General features: G+C 42.8%; 1 protein-coding gene across 2 annotated transcripts in view; it reads right to left on the reverse strand.

Annotated features, from left to right (window-relative positions):
* Positions 1 to 928: 928 nt before the first annotated feature.
* The window catches only part of LOC134573343 (discoidin domain-containing receptor 2-like), a 102,166-nt gene continuing 88,290 nt past the window's right edge, over positions 929 to 14,804 (reverse strand). For both annotated transcript variants that reach the window (XM_063433041.1, XM_063433040.1), the window contains 7 exons: positions 14,504 to 14,702; positions 13,541 to 13,785; positions 12,967 to 13,088; positions 12,544 to 12,741; positions 5,344 to 5,578; positions 4,551 to 4,700; positions 929 to 2,470 (listed from right to left, as the gene is read on the reverse strand). In XM_063433041.1, the coding sequence (XP_063289111.1) occupies positions 2,330 to 2,470; positions 4,551 to 4,700; positions 5,344 to 5,578; positions 12,544 to 12,741; positions 12,967 to 13,088; positions 13,541 to 13,785; positions 14,504 to 14,702 (1,290 nt within the window). In that variant the 3' untranslated portion in view covers positions 929 to 2,329. The remainder of the gene's footprint in view (positions 2,471 to 4,550; positions 4,701 to 5,343; positions 5,579 to 12,543; positions 12,742 to 12,966; positions 13,089 to 13,540; positions 13,786 to 14,503; positions 14,703 to 14,804) is intronic.

The raw sequence follows: 14,804 nt of genomic DNA on the forward strand, positions 1-14,804 counted from the left end.
GATAGGAGTGGTAGTTTTGCTACAATATATTAAGATAATGATTTGAAGAAGATAATATTCATCTCTCAGCATTAGATACAATTGGTGCAGCTGGTGAATATGTTTGTGTTACTGGGCTGTCAGGAGTTAGTCTTTTACCAGATTCAACCTATTTTCTTGTTTGTTTTTTACAATATTCTTTTTCTTCTAACAATTTAATTTAACCAATGACCAGTATGATCTATTATGCTACCTCTCTCGTGCCATTTATCTAACTACATATAAACAGACTCTGATGCCAGTCGGTGCCATCTGGATGTATGTACCAGTCATTGTCCTATTACGATATTATGAGTATCTGGATGGTACAAGTTAGTGGTCTGCCTGTACTTACCATAATATTCTGTGTGTCAGGATGTTGGTACTGGTTATTGTACTACCCTAACACAGTATTCCATGTATGTTGGTACTGGTTATTGTACTACCCTAACACAATATTCCATGTATGTTGGTACTGGTTATTGTACTACCCTAACACAGTATTCCATGTATGTTGGTACTGGTCATTGTCCTACCCTAACACAGTATTCCATGTATGTTGGTACTGGTAATTGTCCTACACTAACACAGTATTCCATGTATGTTGGTACTGGTCATTGTCCTACCCTAACACAGTATTCCATGTATGTTGGTACTGGTCATTGTCCTACACTAACACAGTATTCCATGTATGTTGGTACTGGTTATTGTGCTACCCTACCACATCATTCTGTGTGTTGGGATGTTGGTACCAGTCAATATATTACCACAATATTCTGTATGTCTACCTTTTGGTACAGGTCATTGTCCTACAGCAATATTCAGTGTGTTAGGATGTTGGTACCAGTCAATATCTTATCACAATATTCTGTGTGTCTACCTGTTGGTACTGGTCATTGTCTTACCTACAATGATATTCTGTGTCAGGATGTTGGTACCAGTCAATATCTTACCACAATATTCTGTATGTCTACCTGTTTGTACCAGTCATTGTAATACAACAATATTCTGTGTGTCGTGATATTTTTGGTGCTGGTCACTGTTTTACAACAATATTATGTGTGTTGGAAAGGTTGATACTGGTCATAGTTCTACCACACTATTATGTGTGTTGGGATATTGATACCAGTCATTGTCCTACCACACTATTATGTATGTTGGGATGTTGGTACTGATCATTATCCAACCACGATATTCTGCGTGTGGGGTTGTTGATACCGGTCATTGTCCTACCACAATATTCTGTGTGTCAGGAATGTTTAATACCAGTCATTTTCCTACTTCGATATTCTGTGTGTCAGGGTGTTGATACCGGTCATTATCCTACCATTATATTCTGTGTAAGAACATTGGTGGTGGTCATTGTTCTACCAAGATATTCTGTGTGTTGGGATGTGGATACTGGTCATTGTCTTACCACAGTATTCTGTGTGTCGGGATGTTGGTACCTGTCATTATACTACTACGATATTCTGTGTGTTGGGATGTTGATACCGGTCATTGTTCTACCAGAATATATGGTGTGTCGGTACTGATGTTTGAAATTATATTGATAATGATAAAACAATATTTTGCGTTATTGTTACAGGTCAATGTCTTACAATGATACTCTGTGTCAGGATATTGGTGGCGGTCATTGTCCTACCATGATATTTTGTGTGTCAGGATGTTGATACTGGTCATTGTTCTACCACAGTATACTGTGTGCCGGGATGTAGGTAGTGGTGTTTAAGAGGCCACTATTCATAACTCATGACAAACAAATGACACAAACACATTATATTAATTCTATGTACAAACTGCACTGTTTTTTTGGTGATAGGATGAAATAAATATACAAAGATCTTCTGAAATAGTGTGATGGCAATACCCTTCCCGTGTTAACTATACACACACACTCTACACATATACATATACATATACACTCAGAACGTAGTGGTACTTTTCAGTGGGCAGCAATCCCATTTCTCACATCTTATTCCTGTCCTGAATCCCAGCTCTGGAGACGTTTATCCCTCCATGGTAATGTGTCTCACGCTTCTGGGCGGTATTACATTGTACCCACCCTTTCCAATCAGTTATAGTAACTGTAGGTGCTTAATGCTTAGTGTAGACAGAGGCTTCCGGTATGGTCCCAGGAAACCTTCCAGCACTGCAACAGATCATTGTTTCTTGGTCCTTCTACATCTACAACTAGAAAACTAAGGCCCAGTCCAGTTTAACTCCAGATGAGTTGGGAGGCACTTCAACAACCTGCCTCTTGTGATTGGGTCTTTTCACCCAGTTTCTTTGGAAGAAAGTCCATTCCGGTTTAGACAGTGGAATCCAGTTGCTCTATCAGGAATTGATGGATAGTCTCAAAGGTTGGTCTATCTTTGATGTCTCTGCTCCAACACTTCATCATCAAATCGAAGATCGGACTAGGACATAGAGGGGTCTGTGAGAGATAGATCTGTAAAGAAATGGAAGGATCAGTACAGAAGCAGAAGAAATGAGACATAGAGTTATTTACTAAAGTAGACAATAAAAGTACAAGTACTCTTAACTATTGGAAAAATATTAGAAAATGTTTCTAAAATAAACTAAGTAAATAGCTTCTTAATTGTGGTGGCTAATTGCGATGGTATAAGAACAATAAAATATAATAACATAAATCAGTTGGAGAACAAATACCCTCAGAAAGATGAAAAGAACCAGAATAAGATAATAATACCTTAAAAAAAGTAAATATAAAAATAAATAATAAGATAAAAAATAAACATAAAATAAAAATAAATACCAGACATTAATAAACACCAACACTACTGAAATTAGAGATTCCAAGTCCTTCATGAAACCTAATAATTCGAATTCATGTATCAGGGGCAAACACTAAGTGTAAACTAGGAAATACCAGAACTGCAGATTAAAAGCCCCAGAAAAATAAATTTAAAAAAATGAATGCCAAAAATAACACTCACAAAAATGCATTCAACGCAAAAGGCTCTGGAATCTCTAATTTCAGTAGTGTTGGGATTTAATTCTTGGTAATTCTTCTTCCCAACGCCAGCCTCTGAAGAAATTACCCTATGTGTCACGAAACGCGTAAGGCAAGGAGTTTGTTGTCCTAACTCTAACACTTTTAATCCTTGGGGGGATCGCCAATAACTCGCTTATTAGACTGAGGTTGTGGCAATGAGATTGAGTGCTTGAACGCACACCGGTCTCGGAGTAACTGCTCACCGTTCATCCCCACCAGATTCCTGGCCGGTACAGAGGGGAGGAAACTTGCATTGGGACGTGGATCTCTGACAGGCGCTACCTCATCCTGTATATTGTGAGTGCTTTTATTCCACTTTAATATAGATTGTGTTTTGCGTTGTACACTATGTCTTTCTGCTTTGTTCCATATTTTGCAGATTCTGACATCATTATTAATTACTAATTGTTGCTGCAGGGTACTATAATATCTGGCAGAAAGTGATTTTATTTTACTGCAGTTTATTTTATCTTGTCGCACTTGGAACATTTAAAAAAATAAAAATTAATATCATTTTTATTCTTTACATTCAGAAATGTTTTCGTATATATTCCTTTTATTATACTGACTGTTTTTGTTTTGTTTTTTTCTCTTGGTCTGTTTGTCTTAACTACACAAATTATGTCTAATACATTTGTCTTTATATTTTTATTGTAATGCTTCACACTTTTCACTCTTAGTATCAGCTCCTGGTTGTGTGATCAATTTTTTTTTACTGGTTATTTTACTTTTGGGACTTATTGCTGTTGGAACCACCCCTCCTGGTCTGTCTGTCTGTCTGCATGACACCTAGCGTGTCTTGCTATGATGATTTATACATTTTTGATTTCTTTAGAAATCACCCCCCTCCTCCCCACCGCTGCTTGTCTTTGTTGCTATATTTTTAAAAGTGATGATTTCTCTGAATAATAAGCCAGAGTGCATGTGCAATTCATTTCTAAACAGCTCGATGTGCTTTGGGGGAATGGGAGCCCCCATAATGCTACAAGTAAACGGCATTCTGTAAATAGACTTTATGGGGCATACTGCAAAAAGGGGAACAATCACGTGGTAACCAGTGAAATGTTCCTGACTGATCGCTCCACCCCAGAAGTTCTCTTCCATTCTCACGGTTCTCACTCGCTGACAGTGTGCTCAGCAGCAGAGCTGAGCTTTGGAGCTGAATCGGACGCCAAGTCAGAGCTTCATTGAAACCAATGGAATCTATGCCCCACAACATCGACGTAAGTCGATACTGTGCTCTGCGCCAGCCTGAAATACTTTACTGGCCAATCCTACAATTAATATAATAACTACATCTTACATTGCGGGAAAACATATGATCAGAATTGTTGTGCCGTGGACACATTTTGTTTTTAATATGCATTTATTCTGTGAATTAACAACTTACAGTGGGAATTTGCTAATATAAATAAATATACTTAGTTGTGTCTCCTGTGAACTGATGAGACAGACAATGCCGTGCCCTGACTGGAGACTCCCAATACCCGGAGTGACGATTTGATGGTCCTACCTGTCTCCCCTGGTCCCGGAAGAACTCTCCTGTGTTCTCAATAACTTGCTCGTCTGACAGTACACTGTACGGCTGCTCTTTACACAGAGTAAACATCTCCCACAGGGTGATGGCGAACGCCCAGACATCGCTCGACGTGGTGAACTTACCCTGCGTAGACAACGGAGAGCTGAGCTGGACATAAAACTTGTATATTGTTACTTTTCTAAATTACAAAAAAATTAATTCAAACATGCGGAAGGACATTGTGCTGTAGGGAATTTAATCTTACGGAAGGCGATGCCTGATCTGATAGGAGTCATGGTCCAGAACTGCTGGAGTGACAGGCATTGCATTTTCACACTGTATTCTAGGAGTGCAATGCGCCATGTTTGTACACACTACGGCCTCGATTTATTATTGTTGGATAAGCTTTTTAAATGATTTCATATTTTTTTTTATACACGCTTACATTGATTTAATATCATGAAAAATATTTTAATATTTTGTATATATTGATATATATATATATATATTTTTTTTTTTATATATGATATATTTTTTGATATTTTAAGATTTGAAAAAATAATAATTTTAGAAATGTATCCAAAAATATTAAATCATTTGAAAAGCTTACCCAAGAATATTAATGGAGGTTTATATGTTCTATATTATGATGAGCACTGGCAATGCTCCTGCGGCAGTTCTGCAGATGATTATACGGTGGGGTGGTTAATCTTATTACTTTCCATTAGTATCGAATAGCTCAGTATCACAGTATTTTAGTTCGGGAGTGTGCATTAGAAAACAGTACCAGTAGAATGCTCTCCCAGGCCATCCAACGAATGGGCAGTACGGCTCGGCCCTGAATACGGTAATAGTCCCCACTGTACAAGTTCCGGCTCATCCCAAAATCTGCTATCTTGATGGTGTAACTATTTCCCACTAGGCAGTTCCGCGTGGCCAGGTCTCGATGCACGAAATTTAGTGATGCCAAATACTTCATCCCAGAGGAGATCTGCGTGCTCATATAGAGCAGGTTCTGCACGCTGCGTGGAAACATGAAAAGTGAATAATTAATACAGCAGGGGGCGCCAGCAGGAAGGAGCTTACACATGGAGGCATTGTATTGAGCTAAGGGATAGACTGTAGCCACGTGTCTATCCCATAATGGGGTGTTATTCCTTTGTTATACGAGACCCACGTACAAATTTTGGAGGACCTTAAATAAATCATATTTAAGCCATATAGTATGTTGCCATTAATTATGTACTGCCCGTATATGTTCTAACATGGGCCTCAATTACAATACCGTGCTTGCTTTCATTTGGTAATGGTTTCTGAATTTTGGCATAGATTGCCTATAAATCACCATTAAAGGGACACTCCACTGCCCAAATACAACTAAATATCATTACTTAGTAGATATATCCCAATGAAAACATAAATGCGTTTAATTCTACATTTTCTTCATTAGTGTATATCTAAAAACAGCTTGTAATAGCTACAGATCTCTTATCTGCAGTTTTTGCAAGCCCTCCCCTTCTAACCCCGCCCAGACTTTCTGTGGCTGTCCAATCACAGACTTCCTAATGCAGCTCAGTGAGAAGTCTTTGCAAGGCAGGTGCTCTGAGCAATTTCTGCCTCTTGAGTTTATCCCATGAAGTAACAGGACAGATTGTCTGATTTACTGAGGGTGGTTTATGTATAAAAGCATCAGTTTCTGTTGAAATGGGCGTTTTTGGTTAAATGAAAACACATAAAGAATTCAACAAGCTAAACTGCTGTAGGGCTCTGGAGTGTCCCTTATAACATATACTCAGGTTTAACTTTTGTCACACAATCAGGAGATCTATATGCTGAGATATCAAGGGTAACCGCAGCCAAAATGGTGACTGAGGGCTTTGTGATTATATCACGAATGGAAGGTTATGAGCAGACAATCTGACATTCTGTTACATTCTGTTAATCTCCGGAGCTTTGGACAGTCCTGTAAATTTTACCACATGACAGGAGGCGAATATTTGCATATCTTTCTTTACTGAAAACTCCAGCAGCATAGAAACATAACAACCAATCAGAGAAAAGATATGGTGCCCATAAACGGCCCTGTCTATGACATCACTTCCTCTTTCTTTGCTGCTCCAGCCTACAGCAGGTCAGAGTATTATTACCTCTCTGATGTATTTATATATTTTTACTCTACCGTCACTTTATAACTAAATATTTATCCATCTACTGCTCCTTGCTCCCTTTCCCTGCCCCCTGTCTCCCCATATTCAGTGTGCTACTATCTTTATCTATTTCTGGTCGGGCGGTCCACGGGCGTCACGGCTGTCTGCGCCGCGCGGACCTGCCCTGCTAACAATCAGGGGACGGGTGGAGGGTGGCCGGGGCGGTTTTGCGTTCTTCCGCCGCGTTTTTCTGCTTACTCGCGGCCGCGAGCAAGTAAGCACTGCTACACGTGGCCGGCGGCCATCTTGGATCTCGCGGCTCGCGAGACCCACGACGGCCGCCTTCCCTGCTCACACGGCGGTTCGGGAATCACCCGATCACCGCTCCCTGCATCTGCATTAACAATTTAAATGTATTATGGTTCAGTCCATACAATACCACTATTACTATACAAACAACTACTGTGACATATACAGAATCAACTATATCACTGTACCCTTTCAAGGGCATATTACATTATTGTACCCTACAGAGGGTCATATTATATTACGGTACCTGACGGTGCGAATTTATGTGGGTTTCCTCTGGGTATTTTTTCATGGCACACCACCTGGGGTGACCCCCCAGATATGCATGCAAGGTCTCTGACAGACCATTATCTTTGATGTGGGTGTCCTCTGGGTTACCACGGCACACCACCCGGGGTGAACTCCGATCATATGCACGGAGGTCTACGCCTCAACTTTACCACTGATTACTACAGACATATATGGATGTTTAAACACTGCCTGTCAGTTTTACATTAAAGCAACAGTACCATGCCGGATACGATTTGACGGCAGGATCACTAAGGAAACTGAGGGTATTACGGTGTACCCTTCACAGGGATACATATATGTATATTTACTGTTCTTAGTGTACATATTGAACGTGGGTGTCCTCTGGGTAATTTTTCATGGCACACCAGCTGGGGTGACCCCCGGATATGCATGCAATGCTTGTAAGGTGCCAATAATTATAATATGGGTGTCCTCTGGGTTACCATGGCACGCCACCTGGGATGAACCCAGCCGAATAGACATGGGTCCTGCGGCTGCAGACCTTATGGAGACAAGCCCCACGTGCCTATATAATAAGCCTGTATAGTTAAATACCGGCGTACATTTGTGGTGAACCCGGCTAGCCAGACCTACACCACTACCAGTCTATTGCGACCTGCACCGCGGCTCTCAGTAGCCAGATTAAACTAATAGAGGTGACCCCTCTACACTTGGCACAAGTATCCATACTCTCAGACAAACTAAAGCAGGCAATTCAAACCATTTTACCTGGGTGATCCCCAGTTCTACCAGGAGTCTTGCACCCCTACGTGCTGACCCTCACACACTACTCCCACTGACTACCACTGTCTCCCATCAGGACGGGAAAGAGTCATGATGGACGCTCTCAACCTTCCCAAGATTTCTAGGCAATGATAAACGCCGCAGTAGCGGCCTCAGTGGAGAAGGTTCTGTTATGAGCTCTGCCGCACACCGCTTGATGGAGACCTCAGGCCCACAAGCCTTTAAGTCAAAACGGCAAGGGAAGGGCTCCAGCCCCCCTGCCACTAAGGTCAAGGGCAAGACGCCCATCGAACAGACCAAATAGGCGGAACACCTGGAATCCAAACCCCGCCCGCCACAATCTTGCGACAAAGAAGGCTATTACCCACCACGTACTTTGGACATGGTAGATGAGCGACACAAAGACAGCTCACCGTCTGAGGAAGTGGAACAGCAAGACCTACCCCACACTTCCTCGAATTACGTTAGGGAAACCTTACTCTGTGACGGCGGCTGAGGCAGAGTTAGCAGTAACGGCACTAAACCAGAGTAGCCGAAGACGGAACGTTCCTGGACGAACACTATTGGCTGCGCAACCCTCTGGGGATGGAAGTATGCGCACGCCTCAAGACCGAATACCCCAGACCACTGCTACCAGACAAAGTGGTAGTTGCGCCCGAGCTCAACAACACTGTGGTAGTCTTCATTGCACGGTCGGGACGAAACCCCGCAATGGTGGGGAGTATGACCTGAGGTCGACACACGATAAAGTACTTGATTTACGAGGCTTGATTGCAAGATACTCTATTTTGCGGATCTGACACTCAACCAGGGTACGCAACTCAACCCTACCACCTCTAGAGAATGGACTCGATGCTCGATATGCCTCCTGGGCAACGCAAATGACGCACTATGCGCCGACAGACGCAAATCTGTACTGGTCCGCATCGACGACACACTTGTGGACTTAGGAACGACAAGAATTCGGCCCAAAAGCACAAGGCCTACTATTCGACGTAGTGTTCATTGCAGTACTCAAGAAACACGTGTATTTATTCACCACACTAAATTAAACCCAGACCTCGCTGAAACAAGTCTTCCACACCCCTATGGGGAAAGGTGTTTTTGGGAGGGCTGGTCGGTAACGGAACCGAGCCACCAGCCGCTTCTGGGCGACAGGTTCCAGATCGTATACACAGTCCTCATATTTCTCCCATCTACTACACAAGGACCCCATCCGCTTTATCTACTAGTGAGTCAACCTACATAACTAACTGTTTTTATTTTACAGAATTGGGAGACGACTACCAAAGTCACCTGGGTTCTCCAGACAGTACAAGGCTATGTTATAGAGTTATTATCGCAGCAGTTCAGGTCGCCCCTTCACCTCCATTGCGCACGCTAGCGGAAGAGGAACACCTCGTGGACAAGGAACTCCGCACCCTCTTCAAGAAGAGCGCAATTCAACATGTACCGGAGGGGAAGGCTTCCTCATTAAAAATTTTCCTGGTCAAGATGAAGCCAGGAGACTACATCAATGGAACTCCTACGTGGTATACAAACGCTTCAAGTTGGAGGAAATTCGTCTTCTAAAGGACCTCCTAAGCGGTAACGACTGGTTTACACATCTGGACCTCAAGGACGCACGCTTGTTAGTACCCGTTGCCCTGGACTACCGAAGTTTCCTCCGATTCTAATGGTGAGGACAAACATGGCAGTTTACGACTCCGTGGTGCTCGCGAAGCTACTGAAACCAGTGGGGGCACACATCCATAAATTTGGGCGTGCGATGCCTCGTATACCTGGAAGGCTTGCTGATTCTTTACGAATCCAGGCTACGTTTGCAGACAATTTGTCGTTCACTTTCGGGACTCCATGGGTTTTTTGTAGTACACAGACAAAGATCGCTTCTCCATCTGAATCGGGCCAGTTCCTCGGTTTCGACATCGGCTTGGAGAACTACGTTTCGCGTCGGTCTACGGCAAAGAGCGCCTCTATAAGGATAGCTGTCGGACACGCTCTAAGGTTGGATGCGATTCCTCTCAGGATACTCGCCGGATTGTGGGATTCCTCTCCTGCTACCATACAAGCGATACTCCCTGGCCCAATACACTACAGGGCCATGCAACGACTGATGACGAGATACGTACGCACCGGTCACTCATACGACCACTGGATCCCACTGTCAGCAGAAGTGAGGACGGAATTTCGATGGTGATTGCTTCACATACAAACTTGGATTGGCAAAACGATCTTTGACTCTTCCTTCGGATACGAGGCGATGGATGAACCCCTACAGACGTGACCCAGCCGTTTCTCCACAATAGCAAGGGTGCTTCGATACACACGCACCCACAAGATATCGCTCCTGCTCATGACACCCCTCGGGCAGGGCCAACCGTGGTTTTCCGGATCGCCTGGAGATGTCTCGCGAAGACCCTCTACTACTCCCTACCTTCCCTCTACTTCCGACAGGACCTCGAGGGGAAGCCCACTCCCTTGTCATGGAAGGACAACTGGCACTAGTTGCCTGGACGATTTCAGGGGCTCCTGGTCGGTTCACGACCTATTGCATCAATTAAGACCTCCTATGGGACTCATAGGCTCCCGGCACCAGGAAAGGCTATATTACTGCCTGGTCGGCCTGGAGTGATTGGTGTGTGGAAAGCGATTCCGATTCCTGTACCACACCTGTCCCACTGATACTCAACTATCTGTCACACCTGGCCTCGTTGGGTCGGTCATATCAACCCCTCAACGTGATCAGATCCGCCATATCGGCGGCGCACGTTCCGGTACAGGGCAGACCAGTAGGTCAAGATACACTGGTTTGTCGACTACTATGGGGTGCCGAATTGTCGAGACCCCGGCACCCAAGTATTCACGCCTCTGGCAGGTGGATGTGGTTCTGAGATTCCTTAGGGAATGGCCGGACAATCCTTGTTTGTCACTGAAAAAACTTTCAGCCAAACTAGCCCTCTTATTATGCCTCGCCTCATTTAGACGGGTGGCGGCCGTTAGGGCTTACGAAATGGATGGTTTCTCTCTCACACCAGACAGGGTTACCTTTACCATGTCGAGACGAACTAAGTCCGATTCGTCTTCAGTGTCATACCCATACTTTGTGTCAGACGCCACACTATGCGTGGTCAGAACGCTAATGGGGTACACCGATATCTCTACCCCTTCGAACTCATTCGACGGGTCACCTTCTGACTTCTCACGTGAATCCTCATGGACCGGTGTCTACCGCAACACTGGCCAGATGGGTCCGCTGGCTATTGTCTTTAGCGGGCGTCGAACCTTGTTTCGGAGCCCACTCGGTCAGGGGAGCGGCGGCCTCACAAGCTTTTTCGGCCGATGCTTCCCTAGTCGACATTATACGCTGCGCGGACTGAGCGTGAGAGAGTACGTTTAGAACGTTCTATTTCGGCAAACATCTCATGCTTCCTTCACATTGGTCAATTCAAAGCTTTAAAAATGCAAATATGAAGCCTCCTGTCATGTGGTAAAATTGAAGATTATATAAGCTTTAGAGTACTAATAATCTTAATTTTAGTAATGACAGGAGGCGAATATTTCCCACCCTATAGGATCCCTCCCATGTTTCTCGTGTTGAACAGAATATGTCCTTTATGTTCAGGAAGGTAAGTACGTTATGGTTTGTATGTTTGCTACTTAGACCTGTATCTGGGGGGTCTTGTATAGGCTGAATATTAGACATGAACCTTGATTTATGTTATGTTTATAGGTTCTTAAATATCATTGCTTTAGAATAAATATATATTGATATGTTTCACATTCTAATGTTCGTTGGTATATCAGATGCTTAATGATTATTGTATGCGGACAAGTTATCACGCCAGAGACCTTTCACCTTTTTCTTTTTCTTGCAGCGGGAACGTCTTCTCATCGAGACAAGGATTCACCTTCCATACCTCTACATCACGGAACTACGGGAGTTGGATATTCTAATATGTTGGTGAACTGTTGACGTAATATGATTATGTCTCTTGTTGTTATTTATTGTTTCGCTTTAAAGAAAGAGGAAGTGATGCCATAGACAGGACCTTTTATGGGCACCATAACTTTTTTCTGATTGGTTGTTATGTTTCTATGCTGCTGGAGTTTTCAGTAAAGAGAGTTATGCAAATATTCGCCTCCTGTCATTACTAAAATTAAGATTATTAGTACACTAAAGCTAATATAATCTTCAATTCCCAGCCTATGCAAAGACTTCTCAGATGCATGTAGTATTGGTTTTGCCCATTTGTAAAACTGTTCTGATCATTTTGAGGGTATTTTTTTTAAAATTTGTAGTTCAAATTTAAGTTCATGTAGGCTTCTTAGCTGTTGAATTTGATTAAAGAAAGTCTCTGTTAATGCAATCACGATCACTCAAGCTTGACTGGTTAATATAAGGTACAGGGCCTATTAAATCGCTAATCTGGTGCTAATAGAGGGCAGGTTACCTGTTACGTGTTTTGTGTAATGTCATTGTAGAGTAAGATGCTTACCTTACAGACGGGATGTTGTTGGCGGTAGTAAACTGACTGCGGATCTCTCTCTGAGACAGGAACTGATTGAGATCGCCATTCTCCATATATTCTGTGATCATACAGAGCGGATCGTCTCGTACGCAGACCCCCAACAAGCGGATAATGTTGGGATGCTTGAGGCGAGAGATTATTTTTATCTCTTTTAAAAAGTCATTCCTGGGGGGCAGAGAGACAATTTATAAACCAACATAAAGAGTGGGAAATGGGGCAAAATTGTGCATTGGGATTTGTATCTCCAGTGTTATAAAGTGGGAACATTTTACTTAAAGTGGGTTTTTCTATGGAACCTATCATGGCAAGGACTCGGAGCCCTGTATAAAGAACGTTGCCCTAGAATTGTCCTGCTTTTCTGCAGGAGACATTGCTTTGTGTAAAGTGTACCTGGCAGTCTTCGTGACATTTGGTCTCAGCATCTTCACAGCCACTAAATCCGGCTGGTTACAGAACTCACTGGAGGACATTTCCAGGAAATCCAGGAGACCTTCCACCTCACATAGATGGACCTATAATGGTCAAGATTGGATTACCACTTCAGGCTTTCTGGACATTATTCTCCAAGATCCCACCCAAGACCTGATTTTAGATGTACATATATATATATATATACTCAGAAAGGCTGAATTGGGGAATTTGCTATCAGTAATAAAAATATAATCCTTATTTTGAATTAATCTGTCAGAGAGCAGAATTAAAGGAACCCTCTCTTTAGTTACCGCCATACTTGTATCGCCACATCAGATACATATTAGATACCCCTTCAGATCTAAATGGACAGTGAGATAAATCCATGGATTTCCTTATCACGAAGTATTGTCTCAGAAAACCAAAAACTTAAAAGAACAGAAAGTTAAGCCACTTTAGGATAGTTTACACAGTGATAATCTCAGCACATTCTTTTCCACCCCTGTTTTTTGTCCATTCAGACAATTATTTCTCCTGGGACTTGGGACTGTACCTCTCCAAACTGCCCCTCGCCAAGTTTCTCCTTCAATCGCAGCTGATTCCGTGGAAACTCGCCGACACTGATATCCTTCTTAGTGAGAGAGTCCACCGTGAGGGCTGGCACGGCGTACATATTATTGCCTGTCACACCCTGTAGGTTCACAATATCGGTCTCTGCATAGTGGGGAACACTGTTCTGGAACCCTTGGTGTGGAGTAGACTTGGTCAAGTCCGGCTCGGCATAGTCACCACTGCAAGCTGCGTAACAGAGAATCAAGAGACCGCAATGTCAAGGCCAATCTATTACATGGAGAGCAGGATTTGCATTCTTTTAGTAAACAGCAAACAGCTGTCTGTTTCTGTCAATAAACTTTAAGAAATAAAACATTTTAAAGAAGTTTTTTAATTATATTGGACAGATATTTTCATAAATGGACTCTCTTTTCATAGTATATTCTGATTGATTGTTCTGTGAAATGTGTACGCACTATAATGACTAAAGGGGTAGAAACCGGAGCATTATAAAGAAAACAAAGGGAAGCTTCTAAAAGTGTCACTAGCAAGTGGAGCAAGTTCTAAAAATGGAGCGTCCACTCCAGCTAACATGTTCCTTCTGATTCCATTGATTTTTATGACAGCTGATCCAATAATAAAAACCTGCTCCACTTATCTGACAGCGGCATATTATAAATCTCCCCCAGTTGGATACATTGCCAAATACACCCAGAAATGCCTTTGTGTTTGTACACAATGTTCACTGTTTGTGTCTGGATGTGGATGTGTCCTAAGAAAGCCAGTCCACAGATGTTCACAGCAGTGAGGACTTCACAGTGGTAACATTAACATAGGTGGACCAATAAACCCTTCAGATAGATTTCACTAGTGCCACCTGCTGGAAACAAATTGGAACTTCAGCAATATGGTCTCCAGAATCTCTTGCGATTGAAGGTCTAATAGAGAGACTGGAGGTTCTCACCTGAATCCTCAGCACTTTGAGAAAGTTCTGGCAGCTTCCGTAGTGGTTTGGTGGGCTGTTGATAATCCAGGTCCAGAGGAAATATCCTCTCATAGGTGGGGTTCGACTGGTGAATTTGGGTCTGGTTATTGTTACCGATGGTATAGCTGTAAAAAGAGAGACGAACAGTGGCGTCTTCCTCTAGAATTCGACGTGGGGCCTGAAGTTTCAAGATAAAAAAGGAGAAAATAGGAGAATGAGTTCCAATTCATATCCAGTGTTTAAGAAAAGTAATTTTAATAACATTCAGTAATAGGATTAT

Source organism: Pelobates fuscus, chromosome 9, assembly GCF_036172605.1.
Source record: "Pelobates fuscus isolate aPelFus1 chromosome 9, aPelFus1.pri, whole genome shotgun sequence".
Lineage (NCBI taxonomy): Eukaryota > Metazoa > Chordata > Amphibia > Anura > Pelobatidae > Pelobates > Pelobates fuscus.